General features: G+C 44.0%; 1 protein-coding gene across 4 annotated transcripts in view; it reads left to right on the plus strand.

Moving 5' to 3' along the window:
- The window catches only part of Fam13c (family with sequence similarity 13 member C), a 112,288-nt gene that overhangs the window by 46,788 nt on the left and 51,374 nt on the right, over positions 1-14,126 (plus strand). For all 4 annotated transcript variants that reach the window (XM_029482748.1, XM_021174614.2, XM_021174609.2 and 1 more), the window contains one exon: positions 10,899-10,962. In XM_029482748.1, the coding sequence (XP_029338608.1) occupies positions 10,899-10,962 (64 nt within the window). The remainder of the gene's footprint in view (positions 1-10,898; positions 10,963-14,126) is intronic.

The raw sequence follows: 14,126 nt of genomic DNA on the forward strand, positions 1-14,126 counted from the left end.
GAAGTTTTCATGGTCATGGTGGTCATTATGATTTAGTTTAGCTGGGAATAGAAATATTAAACATGGCTTTTATATGAGGTCAGATGATGTTTAAAATCAATCTGTGGCCCAGTCACCTGTTGCTCTAAGTGATTTACTTTTGTGGGTAAAGTTTTTTTTTTCCCCTCTTGCTGAGCAAAATTGCATTTCTGGAGAAGCCCAATAGCGCAGAGAGAGTTATGAACAAGCACCCAGTCCCCTGCAGGTGCCAGGAACAAAGGAAATTCCAAGGTCCTTTCACGTGGGTGGGGTCGGGGGGAGAAAGGCTGAGAAGAAGAATCAGGAGTAACCTAAATGTCAGAGGCTTCTTAGACTGCACCCTGACATTAGACAACAAGCTTGCTCACACATTGAATAAACCTGGACCCACGGCAAAGAGCTCCCTGGGAAAGACCTTGAGCTATGAAAGGAGGGACTTTGGCAGTAGAAGAGCCCTGAGTGTTAATTCTAGCTCTGCTTCTTTTTTGGGTGGATTTCTTAACAAGGGAATGACGAGGTCTATGGCCCAGGGTTACTGTTGTTAAGGGTTAAATGAGGGATCTTGCCTAGGGCTATGCACAGATGCTGGCTTCCAGCAGGTACTTTACTCACAATACTGGTGGTTCACTGGTGATCATGTCCTTGCCCTCCTTCCCACTCCACAAGACTTGATCTACCTTCTTCCCACAGTCCCTCTTCTCACTAACGCGTCTCTTCTCCCCTTCATTTAATTCCACCCCTACCTCAGAGCCTTGTTCTTCACCACCCCAACTTTCCATGCAGTTTTCCCCTCTTTTTTTGAACATAAATTTCCACATTTAGAAGGATGTTCTGTGGAGCCAGCCACCTGGTTGACCTCAAGAGTTCTTTGGTGTGTCGCTTCAAACAGCATCCAAGCTGTTAATCCCACTAGTTGAGAATGAGACCACTACTGCAATTTCAAGGCAAATTTGAAGCAAGCTTTAGTTAAATACTGGACAGACTGATGGGCTCTCTGGTCAAGTCCATCTCTGGGTTTCTGGAGAATGGCTCCAAGTCATGTTTTGCATGGGCTTAAAAAGGCAAAACCAATGATTCGTAGTATTTCCCATCATGTCCAATCGGGGCAAGCATGCATCCTGAGGTACTCCTTGTTCACACACCTCCTGCCCAAATGTGGTCAAGCACATCTGGGCAGGCTCTGGTGATTTGGATCCTTCTTTGCTCAAGTTATGATGAGGTTATGTTTCAAAGACATTTGCATAGAGTATACATGGCAAAGGTAGCCCTTGGCGGCTATGGTGGCTGTTGGAGAATCAACGTCAAGGAATGTGGTCCTTCCATGTGTAGTTTCTGTCTGTCTTGCTGATCTTGTTAGTGTATAGCCAATTATCTCCAGAGTGTCAATGTCCAAATGGTTGTTTCTTGGCAACATTAGCATCTGTGAGAAGAAGATGAGTTGATGTGCTTTGAAAACTCAGGTGGTTTGAAGAAGGACAGGTGGTCTGTAGCTGGCTAGTTTTACTGTCAAGTTGACGAAACCTGGAATCACCTGTTGTATTAGTCAGAGTTTCTCTAGAGTCACAGAAATTATGGAATGCCTCTCTATATTGAGGGAATTTATGGTGATGAGTTACAGTCTGTAGTCCAACTAACCCAACGATGGTCAGCTGTGAATGGGAAGTCTAAGAATCTAATAGTTGCTCAGTCCCATGAGGCTAGTTGTTTCAGCTGGTCTTCTGCAGAAGTAGGTTCCAACAGATGTGCTGGCAAGTAAGTGCAAGCAGGCAAAGAAGAGTGAGCCTTCCTTCTTCCAAGGTCCTTATGTAGGTCTCCAGCGAAAGGTGTAGCCCAGATTAAAGGTTTGTGCCACCATGCCTGGATCTGGGACTTGATTGTCTCAGGTTGTCCTTGAACTCAGAGATCTCCTTGCCTCAGTCTCCTGGGATTAAAAGCATGTACTACCTTGCCTGGGCCTAAGCTTTTCATGGCCACTGTGCCTCAAGATCTCCATGCCAAGATCTAGGTCAGAAGCTTGTGTCTTCCAGCTTCAAGATCTGGATCACAGGTGAGCCCTCCAATTCTGGATTGTAGTTCATTTCAGATGTAGTCAAGTTGATCACCAGGAATAACTATGACACCCTGCAAAGACAGCTTCCCTAGATTAGGGTGGCACATGAGTATGTTGGTGGGAATTGTCTTCATTGGCAGAAAGACTCACCCTGTTCATGAACGGGCCCATTTCATGGGCTGGGCACTGCACCGTACAAGCACACAGAAAGCTAGCCAAGCATAAGCAAGCTGGCAGCGCGGATGCATTTAGGAATTGTAAGCCCAATAAACTCTCTTCTTTTTCTACCATAGGTTGCTTCTGGGCAGAGTATTTTTATCACACTAACAGAAATGAATCTTGAAACAGGATCTGATGGTAGATTATGAGACTGGCTTCCTGAATTGAACTAGGGACAAATGGTTTGGCTCTGGAGCTAGAAAAGGATCATGCTTGGTTCATGGAGTTCTGGCATGTCAGGGATAGGGGGGTGACCCTTGGGGTGCCACATTTGGAGATCAGCGCTAAGGACTTTTCATTGGTGCTTGTATTACTATAAAAGTACCAGTGACTTTTCTATTGCTGTGATAAGATATCATGACCGATGCAACTTATAGAAGAAATAGTTTATTATGGGCTTATGGTTTCAGAAGTTTTGAGTCCATGATGGGAGAGTGGAGGCAGCAGGTAGTAGGCAGCTGGAGCAGTTGCTGAATGTTCACACCTTGAACTGTAAGGAGGCAGAGAGAACACTGAGACTAGATCTTCTGAAACTTCAAAGACTGTCCCTAGTGATACAAGTCCTCCAGCAAAGCCACACCTCCTAATCCTTTCCAAACAGTGTGGCAATTAGAGACCATCTATTCAAACATAAATGCTGCTTTAAATATTAACTTCCAGAGGGAAGAAACTGATGGATCCCCATGAGACCACATGGCATAGAAAAGGAGATTGGCTTCAGAAAATGTGGGTGCTAGGGATGGAACACAGTGGGTAGCTGCAGTCAGTATAGTCTTTGGTGGCTTGGTTTTAGGAGAACCAGGAGTCTGAAGAAAGAAGAGAATTAAGCATTAGTTTTGTGATGACTTCAAACAAGAGTCTGGTGTGCCTTGTCAGATTTGAGGGAGACAAAGTTGCAGGGAGACTGGGACTATGCCTCTGATTCTCCAATCACTTCACCCTTCTCTCTCAGTCTGACCCTAAGCCAAGTACCGTTTATCATGAAGTAAGTAGGCCCATATGAACGGGACAAGAAAGGCTGAGTGAACCCCACATTCAGAGGTTGCTTTCTGCCACATCCATGTCTATTTACCCTCTTTCCTTCTGCTAGTCCAGAGGCTGGCCTATAGGTCTAGGATCACTGTTCTCCTAGCATCTGGGTAGTGGTATGGTCCTGGCTGTGTTCTCTGTAGTATCACACCAACATGAAGGTACACTTAGCCCTAGGAAGCTGAGATGTCTTGAGTTTGAAGTTTTGCCAAATGACTTTAGGAAAAGTGTTTCCTTCTACAGTAATGTGTTCCCTGGGAGGCCAGGGCAGCAACAGAGAGAGAGAGAGAGAGAGAGAGAGAGAGAGAGAGAGAGAGAGAGAGATTGATTGATTGATTCTGCATTGGTCACCTCCTAAACTATTGCCTGTGGGCTTTTAGAATAATATTTTTCCAATTAGGAATCCCCCCAAATTGTTTGGTTATTACTCTATATCTCTAAATATTTTGATTTAGGAGGTCTGAATTAAGTCATGTCTATCTCTGATTATTGGTGTTTGTTTGTTTGTTTGTTGTTATTTGGGACAAGGTTGTTCTATGTAGCCTTAACGGTCCTAGAACTCGCTCTGTAGACCAGGCTGGCCTTGAACTCACAGGGATCCACCTGTTTCTACCTCCTAAGTTACTGGAACTAAAATTGTATGCTACCATAGCCTGCTAGTAGATATAGACCCTAACCTCCACGAGTATAAGGTAGGAGGTGGGGTCTGAGTCCTTAGTTACTGTGAGTGTGTTATTGGGGATAAGCAATTCTGGGCTTACCTAATGACATCTTTGTCCTCTCAATAGGAATTTGTTGACCTGGACAAGTGGATGTATGAATTACTAGTCAGTTGATGAGCATCTCTTGACTTCTAATTTTTCGATGTGTGAGTTTCAGTCTGTGGTAATTTCTAACTCAGTGGCTTTAAAGTTAAAACCTGTGCTCTTTGATCTTCTTTATTTGGCTCAGAAGTTTATAAAGAACCAAGAAGAGGGCCTAGAGAAATGGCTCAGCAGTTAAGAATGTTAGCTGCTCTTGGAGAAGACCCAAGTTGAGGTTCTGGTTCCTATGTTGGGCAGCTCACAACAGCTCTAGGGGATATGATGCCTTTTGGCTTCTGTGGGCACCTGCATTCATGCCCACATACCCTGAAACAGAATATATATAATTAAAAATAGGTGTATTTAAAACAAAGAACCAGTAAGAGATTGTCTTTGGTGTGTACTAGACAACACAGAGAGAGGCCCTTTATAATGCCAGTGCCAAGGGTGGTGGCTGTTTCTAATACAATACTACTGGAGTTTACTGGCATCTCGTCTGTGTCTACGTGTAGAGCTATTGTGTGATGTGAAGAATGTTTTGTTCAGGGTTACCCTCTTGGGATATACCTTTTGTTTTCAGAAAGAGTTTCAGGAAATGACAGCAATCCCACCAGCCAGTAGCCATTCGGCTATACATTCCTGCATCCTAATATCGAGTGCTGCATCCTAATATTGAGGAATATTGTAAATATTGTGATGACATTTGTGGTCAGCTTTATTTAGCCCTAAGGCCCAATTTGCTGTGAAGCACTCTGAATACAGTTAGGTGCTTATCTTACACTCTTTCTGACAAGGTTCTCTGAATTACAGGTTAGCTGTCTAACTAGTCTTAGGCACCAACTGGCTAATCAGCCTTCTCAAGGAAGAAACATACTTATGGGAGTGAGAGTCTTTGCAACCTGCAGGCTTTGCTGGCATGCCTCAGGGAGAGAAGGGAGCACGGGCCTTGCACACTTAATAATTGATCAGAATTGGCAACTATTCAGGAGTCTGAGATAAATACTTTATTATCAAATATATACATACATATAAATACAAATATATATATATATATATACATACATACATACAAATATATATACTCATATACAAATATACAAACACACACTCATACACACACACATCATACTGGCTGTTGGGCTAGGGAGAAATAAACAGCTTAGAGGACTCTGGGTTAGATCTGTCAGCCATTAGCTAGATGCATGCTTTTAATTGAAGCAAGACAGTTCCATTAACTAAGTGAATTATAGTTAAAATGTTGATATAAAATTAAAATCCTATATCCTGTGCTGGGATTGGCTGCAGAGATAAATGTTGAGCAAAATTCATGGTTCCTGTCCCACAGAGCTTGCCATCAAAAGTGACTTTTAAATAATTATAAAGATATGGAATTGTGAATTGAGTAGTTCCCTATGCAACAGGTCCCCTTAAAAAGAAGACATATTTGGGAGGTACATGGTTTCTAAAGGAAAAATGAGTTAATTCAGAAATGGATTGGGAAGGAAGAACTAGGTGGGCACAAGGACATTTTGGTGGTTTGAATATGCTTGGCCCAGTGAGTGGTACTCTTAGGAGGTGTGGCCTTGTTGGAGTAGGTATGGTCTTGTTGGAGGAAGTGTGTCACGGTGGATGTGGGCTCCTCCTCCTAGTTGCCAGGAAGCCAGTCTTCTAATGGCTTTTGGAACAAGATTTAGAACTCTTAGCTCCTCCTTACATGCCTTGAAGATACTGGACTGAACTTCGGAACCTGTGTGCCAGCCTCAATTAAATGTTGTCCTTTAAAAGACTTGCCTTGGTCATGGTGTCTGTTCACAGCAGTAAAACCCTAAGATAGGCATCATGCCTGAAGGCATGAGCTTGGAAGGAGTGTAGTGCTTGGGAGGAACTGGAAGGATGCCCTTTTAACTACAGCACAGATGGGCGTGGCCTGAGAAGACAATAAAGAGGTGGGTCAACACTAAATCCTTCAGACCTCATAAGACATTTTCAGAATTGTAGAGTGAGTGTCTCTCTGGGAACTCATGGTTACATGGGTTGTCCTTCACTCCTCCTGCCCAGGTTGTCTAACTCATTCCAGAGCTGCTGGTGAATCCTTAGATTTTCTCAGAATGGTATGCGTTGAGTGCAGTGGGCAGAGGGTAGTGAGTGGCCAGATCTTTTGTGGGAAATGCTCTGGGAAAGGAGGAATAGAGAGACCAGAAGGAAACCTTTGTTATTTCAGCAAAAAGATAATAGCAGCTTTGCTCAAGATGGTGGAGAGGGGTGTGGAGAGGAGGGGACAGATAAACAAGTCATTTGAGGTAAGAAGTTGAAATCCTGGTAACATATTGGCAAGGGAGAGATGAACAGTTTAGGGGACGCTGGGATAGCTTCTCTCAGCCACTGGCTAGCTGGAAGCTTTTCATTGAAGCAGGACTGTTCCATCAACTAATTAAATTATAGTTAAAATGCTGATGTAAAAAAAAAATCAAACCTTGAGCTAAAATACAGTGTTTCTTTCACAAATTATCACATCCTGTGGTCTGAAGTTGTTCTGGGGCCAAGAAAAATATTTGAATGCTTAGTTGGTTTTGTTGTTTTGAATTCCTAAACACCTCCCCAGAGAGGCCCACTACAGGATGGCCCTGCAGCCCGACTCTGCAAACACTTCAGGAATCCAGCAAAAAGGGCATGCCAATTTTTAAAGCTGCCTTTCAATGGGCTGTCCACAAGCTCAGAGGCATAGATCCAGGGGAGAAGCCATTTTAGCATCAGTACACAATTACCGTTGGTATTTCTCTATTGACGTGTTCATTTTAAGCATCCGTATTTTTACTTACTGTATCGTGTTGATTTTGGCACTGATGGTGGAGGTATGACAGTGGTGACACTTTAGTCGTATAAGAGTGGTGGCATTGCTCAGGGTAACGTTGGAAGTGTTGCTTGTGGTGGTAGTGATGTTACCGGGTGGTGTTGGTGGATGTATTGCTTGTGTTGGAGGCATTGCTTATGTGATATTAGGGGTATTGCTCATAGATATTGGAGGTATTGCTTGTGTAACATTAGAGGTATTGCTTGTGGTGATGTTGAGGTGTTGCCCATGATGATGTTGGAGGTGATGTCGGAGGTATTCTCGTGGTAATGGTACTGGTGCTGCTGGTGGTGCTGCTGGTGGAGGTATGGCTTGTGATGCTGTTAGTGGTAATGGTATCTATTATGGTAATGCTGCTGATGGAGGTGAAGATGCTAATGGTGGTGTTGGTGGCAGATGCTGGCAGTGGTGGTGGTGCTTGTGCCAGCCATTGTTGCAACCAGAATGATGGTATCTGTGATGAACAAGGCAACAGTATTGAGGGCCACTGTTGGGCTCTGGAGAGTACATGCTGCATGCCTTCTTGCTTACCTAGGCCTTGGCTAGGAACCAAAGTTGTGATGGATTGACAGATTGTTCTGAATTGCTCATCTCTGCCTTCCAGAGATGTGGGTTTGGTGGAGACATGTAGCTGTTTGCATGCTGCTGTGGGTGGAGGGAAGGCAGTAGAACTGAAGGGAGAATTTCAGTGTGGTGTGAATATTGTGTATAAGACAATTTCTTGGCAGGATTGACCATGGTTGAAGCAATGTCTTAAGGGTGTGGGGGAGAAGGAATTGAACTCAGCTGCATACTTGTCTCCTCAGTCACGACTGAGCTTTTCCAGCAAGACTTCTGTTTACTTTTGCCTCCTTATATGACCTTTAACACTATTTATTTTACATGAGTACACTGTTGCTCTCTTCAGACACACCAGAAGAGGGCATGGGATTTCACTACAGATGGTTGTGAGCCACCATGTGGTTGCAGGGAATTGAACTCAGGTCCCCTGGAAGAGCACTCAGTGCTCTTAACTGCTGAGCCATCTCTCCAGCCCTGAGCTTTAACACTCTTATGTCAGGCTGTCATGCTCCTTGTCTCTGGGTGATTGGCACTTTCTGACTGTGAGGGCTTGAACAGTTTTCCTTCTAGTCTGGTCTCATGTGCCTTGCTTTCTGTTTCTCCACAATCCTGCCATCCGGTGGGTCATCAGTTATTGTTGACTTATTGTTTTTTTATGTCTTTGTTCCTTTCATGAAAATACAGACCCTAGGGCTGGAGAGATGGTTTGGCAATAGACAGCACTTGCTGCTCTCCGGAGGACTCAGTTTGATTCCCAGCACCCACATGATGGCCACAAGCATTTGTAACTCCATTCCCCGAGGATCTGATGCCCTCTTCTAGATTCTGTGGGGACCAGGCACGCATTTGGTATACAGACACATATACAGGCAGAACATCCATACACGTAAAATTAGAGATAAATCCTAAAATGAATCTATGACAGTGGTCTTTTTATGCACTGTCTTGTCCCAGTACCTGATCTAGATTAAGGTACATAATTGATACTTAATAAATACATGTTGAATAAACAATGAAATTATTTAGCTGCCCTTCCTTCTATTGGGCCAATGGGTATAATAATGTTAATCTCATGTGGTACTCTTGAGGATTAATTGAAGTAATTTGATTAAACCACCTGGCATGACCAGCTGGACGCATGAGGACTGGTGAAGTCTTGGATTCCATTATTTTCTTCCTTAAAACTGCATTCTCTCTGGTAACTACAAAACAGGTTCTTGTTAGCTTCTTGTCTTCGTATGCTGCTTCTTCATTTTCTTCATGACTGACTATCTTTCCTCTTCCTCCCCTCCCCTCCCCCTCCCTTCTCCTACCCTAACCTATTCCCTCCCTCCCCTTCCCTTCCCTTTTCTTTTTTCCCTTTCTCCTCTTTCTTCCTTCATCAGGTCCAGGATCCAAACCCAGGGCCTTTCACTGCCGATCAAGGGCTCTGCCAATGACCTAAAGCCCAACTCCCATGGCTTGTCTGTCTTTTGTCTTCTGGGCTAGTTCTAAAGAAGATAGTAATAGCTGCCTCATGGGACATGAAGGGCTGTTCATAAATGATGCTCACTGTTACTGACAGCTGTATAAAAACAATACAGGGGGTCTAGAGTCACATAAAACAGCACACTGGAATCATTACATAATTCTGATGACTAATGGCATATTTTAATAATAAGCAAGTTTTGGTGAGCTGCCAGAGAAGCCAACATCCATGACAGATGGCTCACAGCTGCCTGTGGCTTCAGCTGCAGAGGTTGCAACATTGCCTCCTAGCCTCAATGCACCCTGGGCTCACATGCATATTCTCATATACAGACACATGGGCCCATGATTTAAAATAAATCTTTTAAAACACCACACTCCTAGTTTCTTTGGTTTACAACAACCGTGAAAGCATAGTTTGAGGACCACCGTAGATAACAAAGAACTTAGGACCAATTCAATGATTTGGAAAGAAGGGGATGGCTTAATCTCTGTCCCCAGGAGTCCTTTTGCTACCTTGCCATGTTGGTGGCTCAGGAGACCAAGAGAGGTGGTGCAGCGGAACCTCAAAGTCTTCCTCACTCTCTGCTCATTGTGGCTGTGCATGCTTGACCTGGTGACTGGGAGCCTGAGCCTTCTGATGACTGCAGGGGGAAGATGCTAGCCTGTGCGGGTGTGGAGGGCATCCTCGGTGTGCTCCTGCATGGTCTTCCTGTTCCGCCACTCTTTTATATACTCTCAGAAGCACACTGACCCAACTTTCGGCTACAGGGAACATTTCACTTATTATTTTGAAGGAACTAGGCCGATGGTGTTGCTCAGTGTACCTTTCTGAATGGGTTATGGCATGCTGAACTCATTAACCTCGGGAGCCGTTCAGAGAGCGTTGTCTTCAGTATCTAAGTTGACTCAGTGTTCCAGCTACAAATGGCTCTATCTGCAGAAGAGTCTTCTTAAAACAAGTTAACTCATGGACTAAGCATCCCAAACTGTATTCAGCAAGACAGCTGGCCTTTTAATAAGAACTATAATTTGTTTATTACGAACTAAAGTAGGAGCTCTGGCAGACAAACTCAGGTGGTGTCTAACATATGCCACCGGACATAGAATTTGACAAGTCTGGATTTGGACCTGAGCATCTACCAGGAGTAGGGTTTCTTGTTTCATTTGGTTTTTAAACAAACAAGGAACTCAACATCATACACCTTGCCTTGCTTTCTGCTCCTTTTTCTTCTATTTGGAGATATTGAGTGGCAAAACCCAGCTTCAGTATCTAACCCAGCATCGACTATAGAATTTGTTGTGTAAATTCAGTGACAGGACAAAACCTTTGTGAGTGTGCATACATATGGTGTGTGTGTGTGTGTGTGTGTGTGTGTGTATGGGTCCAGGTGTACATTGTGGAGATCACAGGGACACCATGGGTGTATGTCTGTCCCTTCAATTTATTAAAGTGATCTCTTTATTGTTAGCCCCTGCATATGCATGGATGAGGAGGCTGAGAAGGCCTCCCCAGGGAGGGGATAGTGAGCCGAGCTGATGATTGATTGGCAAGAGCCAGCCATGTGAAGATCTGGGCAAAGCATCCCAGACCCAGAATGGCTAGAGGGGCGGGGTTTGAAGTAGAATAGGGACTGTGTGCTTAGGAAACAGGGGTCACCAGGATGACTGGGGAGGAAAGCTAGAGAAACAGAGGAGAGCAGGTCAGAGAGATTTCCTGTGCTCACATCCTCTGTGTGTCCCAGACCACTGAAGGAGGCTGAATGTTACCCTTTGATGGGTAGGGGACCACTTGGGATTTTCCACAGGAACATGTCCAAGATCTATGGCCGCCAGCTTCAAATGTGTGTTGTCAAAATGGTTCTTTCAAATGGACATAATTTTCCTTTATATTTTGTAGAATAGACCAGAGGGCTACCATTTGGCCAAAGGATGCTTTTGGAACTCAGCAGGACTTACATGAGGTAGGTGGAAAAATTACGGGTTCTACAAACGTGAGCTAGCCAGTATCAGAACTGCCTATTCTTTTCACAGCTCCAGCAACCCCCCCCCCCAATTAAAACTTTCAATCCTTTCCCTTCTAAGTGAACTTTTTAATTTTGGTAATAAAATGTGACTTCTCTAATGTTTTTCCTTGTGTTGGATCAAATCTCTTAAATGGCATTTTTTGGAATGCGCACCGCACCTTGGCCCTTGTTGTCATTCCTTTGTATACTTTCCAGCTTCACTTTGGGATTATATAACCAGGGATAATTAACATTGGTAGGACTTTGCCTTAATTGAATTTCATCTGGATTTCCCTTTCCCTGTTTCCCACTGACTAGTGTTTGCAGCCTCAAACATAATTGGGCTGACTGTTTCTTCGCTGAGCGTAATACAAGTCGATGTCTACATCCCAGTTTTCCTCATATGCTTTGAGGTATGGGGGCCTTAGTTTCTGATCCAAATCGCATCCCGTTACACAGGACAGACAGCACATTAGTTAGCTTGTTCCGGAGTTTCTTTGAAATATGTAATTGAATTGTAACGTCGGAAATCAGTACAATATAATCAGATCACCTGCCGTCGTGAATGCCTTGGCTGGAGACGCTGGCTTGGAGAACTCAGCTGGCTTCTCTCGCCGTCATTAAGCTGGAGCAGTGGGTGGTACGCAGTGTCTCTGATTAGGATCAGAGCAAAGAAAATAAATAGACTTGATACCCAGATGCCCAGGAGAGGAAAGGAGCAGCTCCAGGAAGAATTTAAATTCAGCATTTTGAAGATCTGGTCCTCTTCTGCCCCTTAGTTCCTAGGCCCCGTAAAAGGCATTTAAACATGTAAGGGATTTATCTCTGCTTACCTGATGATGATGATGATGATGGTAGAATCTGGTAGAGAAATTAAACCAGGTGTCTGGTTAAGCCAAGTTAAAATATAACACACGTATCAAAAGATGGCCTATTTGGCCATCATTGGAAAGAGAGGCCCATTGGACTTGAAAACTTTATATGCCCAGTACAGGGGAATGCCAGGGCCAAAAAGTGGGAGTGGGTGGGAGGGTATGGGGGACTTTTGGGATAGCATTGGAAATGTAAATGAGGAAAATACCTAATAAAAAGTATTTAAAAAAATATAACACACATGAGAATGCCAAAGGCTGTTAAATTTGTGTGTGTTCAGACACAGCTTTCAGGTAGCACGTTACTCATGGTGGACAAGGAGCGATGAGCTTGAATCTGCACCCGTGACTGTCTTCCTTTCTGCCAGTAAGCAGAAAGCTATATGCGAATCTGCATTCTGTGAATCTGCTGAAGATTGTTTTCACCCTCGCTACTGGGAATGGGCGTGGCCTAGAAGAGGGGGCGTGGCCCCGAAAATCACTCTTTGGCTTTTTAAGCCTAGGGAGAAGCTCTGAGTTTTGAGGTTGAAATGGCTTGAGCAGTTGTGAAAAGTTCTCTTTGCTCTCCCGTTCTTCTCTCCTTCACTGTGTCGTGTCTGCAGATGGCATGGACTATGTAGGAGACTTGTGCTTCTGAGTGGAGACCTGGGCCACCTCCAGGCCAAAGTGGCTTCTTTGGACCCAGTGTGGGAACACAGAAAACATGTGCTCAGAGTGGCTTAGTCCCAGTCAATGGGGCAGGCTGATTGTGCAGGCCCACGTCCTTGCAGGCATTCCAGCTGTGATGAGAACCTGGGACATGGAAAGAGAATGCAGAGAAGCTAGAAGGGAGGGGGAAGGCAGCGGAAGTGAGGCTACAGTGCGAGGAGCGCTGTGTGGTTGCACTCACTGCTGGAAACATCCCAGGAAGTGTAAATCTAAAACGTGCGTTAAACTTAACAACACTATATTCTTTTACAAAACAAAACAAAAAACAAACAAAAACCCACTAATACATTTCTAAGTGATGGTCTTATGGGGGAATATATATATATATATATATATATGAGCTATTGTCTTAATGAATGTAGAATGTGCATGCAGAAAAGTATTCCTAGGAAGTGTATGACCAATATCACGTTTCTCCATCAGTCTCGAGTATCCAGTTCTTGACTTTGGGTCTCTTGATAGGATTATGGTCTCCATTCTACCCTCTGTACATGCTTCTGGGGATGTGAATCTGCTCTCAAACACCTGACTGTGTGCCTGCCATTCACCTGAGCTATCTGGCTCCAAACCTAACTGTGTGCCTATGCCTGTCATTCACCGGAGCTATCTGGCTCCCCCCTCCGTAAGACACCTAGACTAGAAATCAATCTGTTTCTCATTCATTTTCATCTCTAGTCCAGGCTGTTTTGCCTTGTCCATATTATTAATAGATCACTAGATCCAAAAAGCACTTTAAAGCGAGAATGAGGGAAAATGGTATTTACCCTCTGTAGATCATAAGTGTTATTTCTGATTTAAATTTCCCATGAAGGAACTAACAGGTTGGTAAAGAAACCTAATGGATGTCCTTCCCACCAAGCAATCATGCTGTGTTAGGGCTTCAGAGATTGTTAGGTGCTTCTGGCAGAAGAGCATAGCTACTCATGTCCCATTGAGAGAAGAATGGCCCTTTTCCACAGGAGAAGGTTACCTTCCTTGATGGAGCATAAAGCCTCAGAAGAAATACACAGAGTGGCAGGGAAGAGAAGGAAACAACCAGGTAGTTGCTGAATCAACCCTGCTGATCAACTAGGTGCCAGATGTCACAGCTGTTATTCCAAATCCTAGACTGCATATCACAGAATAGAAACCAATTTGAATCTCAGATCTGTCAGACTGGAGAGAGGTTTTGAATTAAGTTGACTTTAAAAGGCTTTTCAGTCTTCTTTCTATCTATCTGATTAATCATTCCATTCATTTAATCTCAAATGATATCCCACTTCCCAGTTACCCCTCCACAAGCCCCCCCTACCCCCCCCCTTTCTGGCTTTTCAGTCTTAACAGGGTGATTCTACACTGTTTTGATTTTCTCCTTGCTTACAGAATTTAGTTAAGGGTACTGTTAGGGAAAGGTTGAAGTAACTTGTCCCAGAGTTATGCAGGGGCGAGACTTCCTCTTAACCAACCCTCTAAGCCCAGATGGGTGTTTTAGGGTTTCCACTGTTGTGAAGACCTACGATGACCAAGGCAACTCTTATAAAGGCAGACATTTAATTGGGGCTG

This window comes from Mus caroli, chromosome 10, assembly GCF_900094665.2.
Source record: "Mus caroli chromosome 10, CAROLI_EIJ_v1.1, whole genome shotgun sequence".
In the NCBI taxonomy this organism is placed as follows: Eukaryota; Metazoa; Chordata; class Mammalia; order Rodentia; family Muridae; genus Mus; species Mus caroli.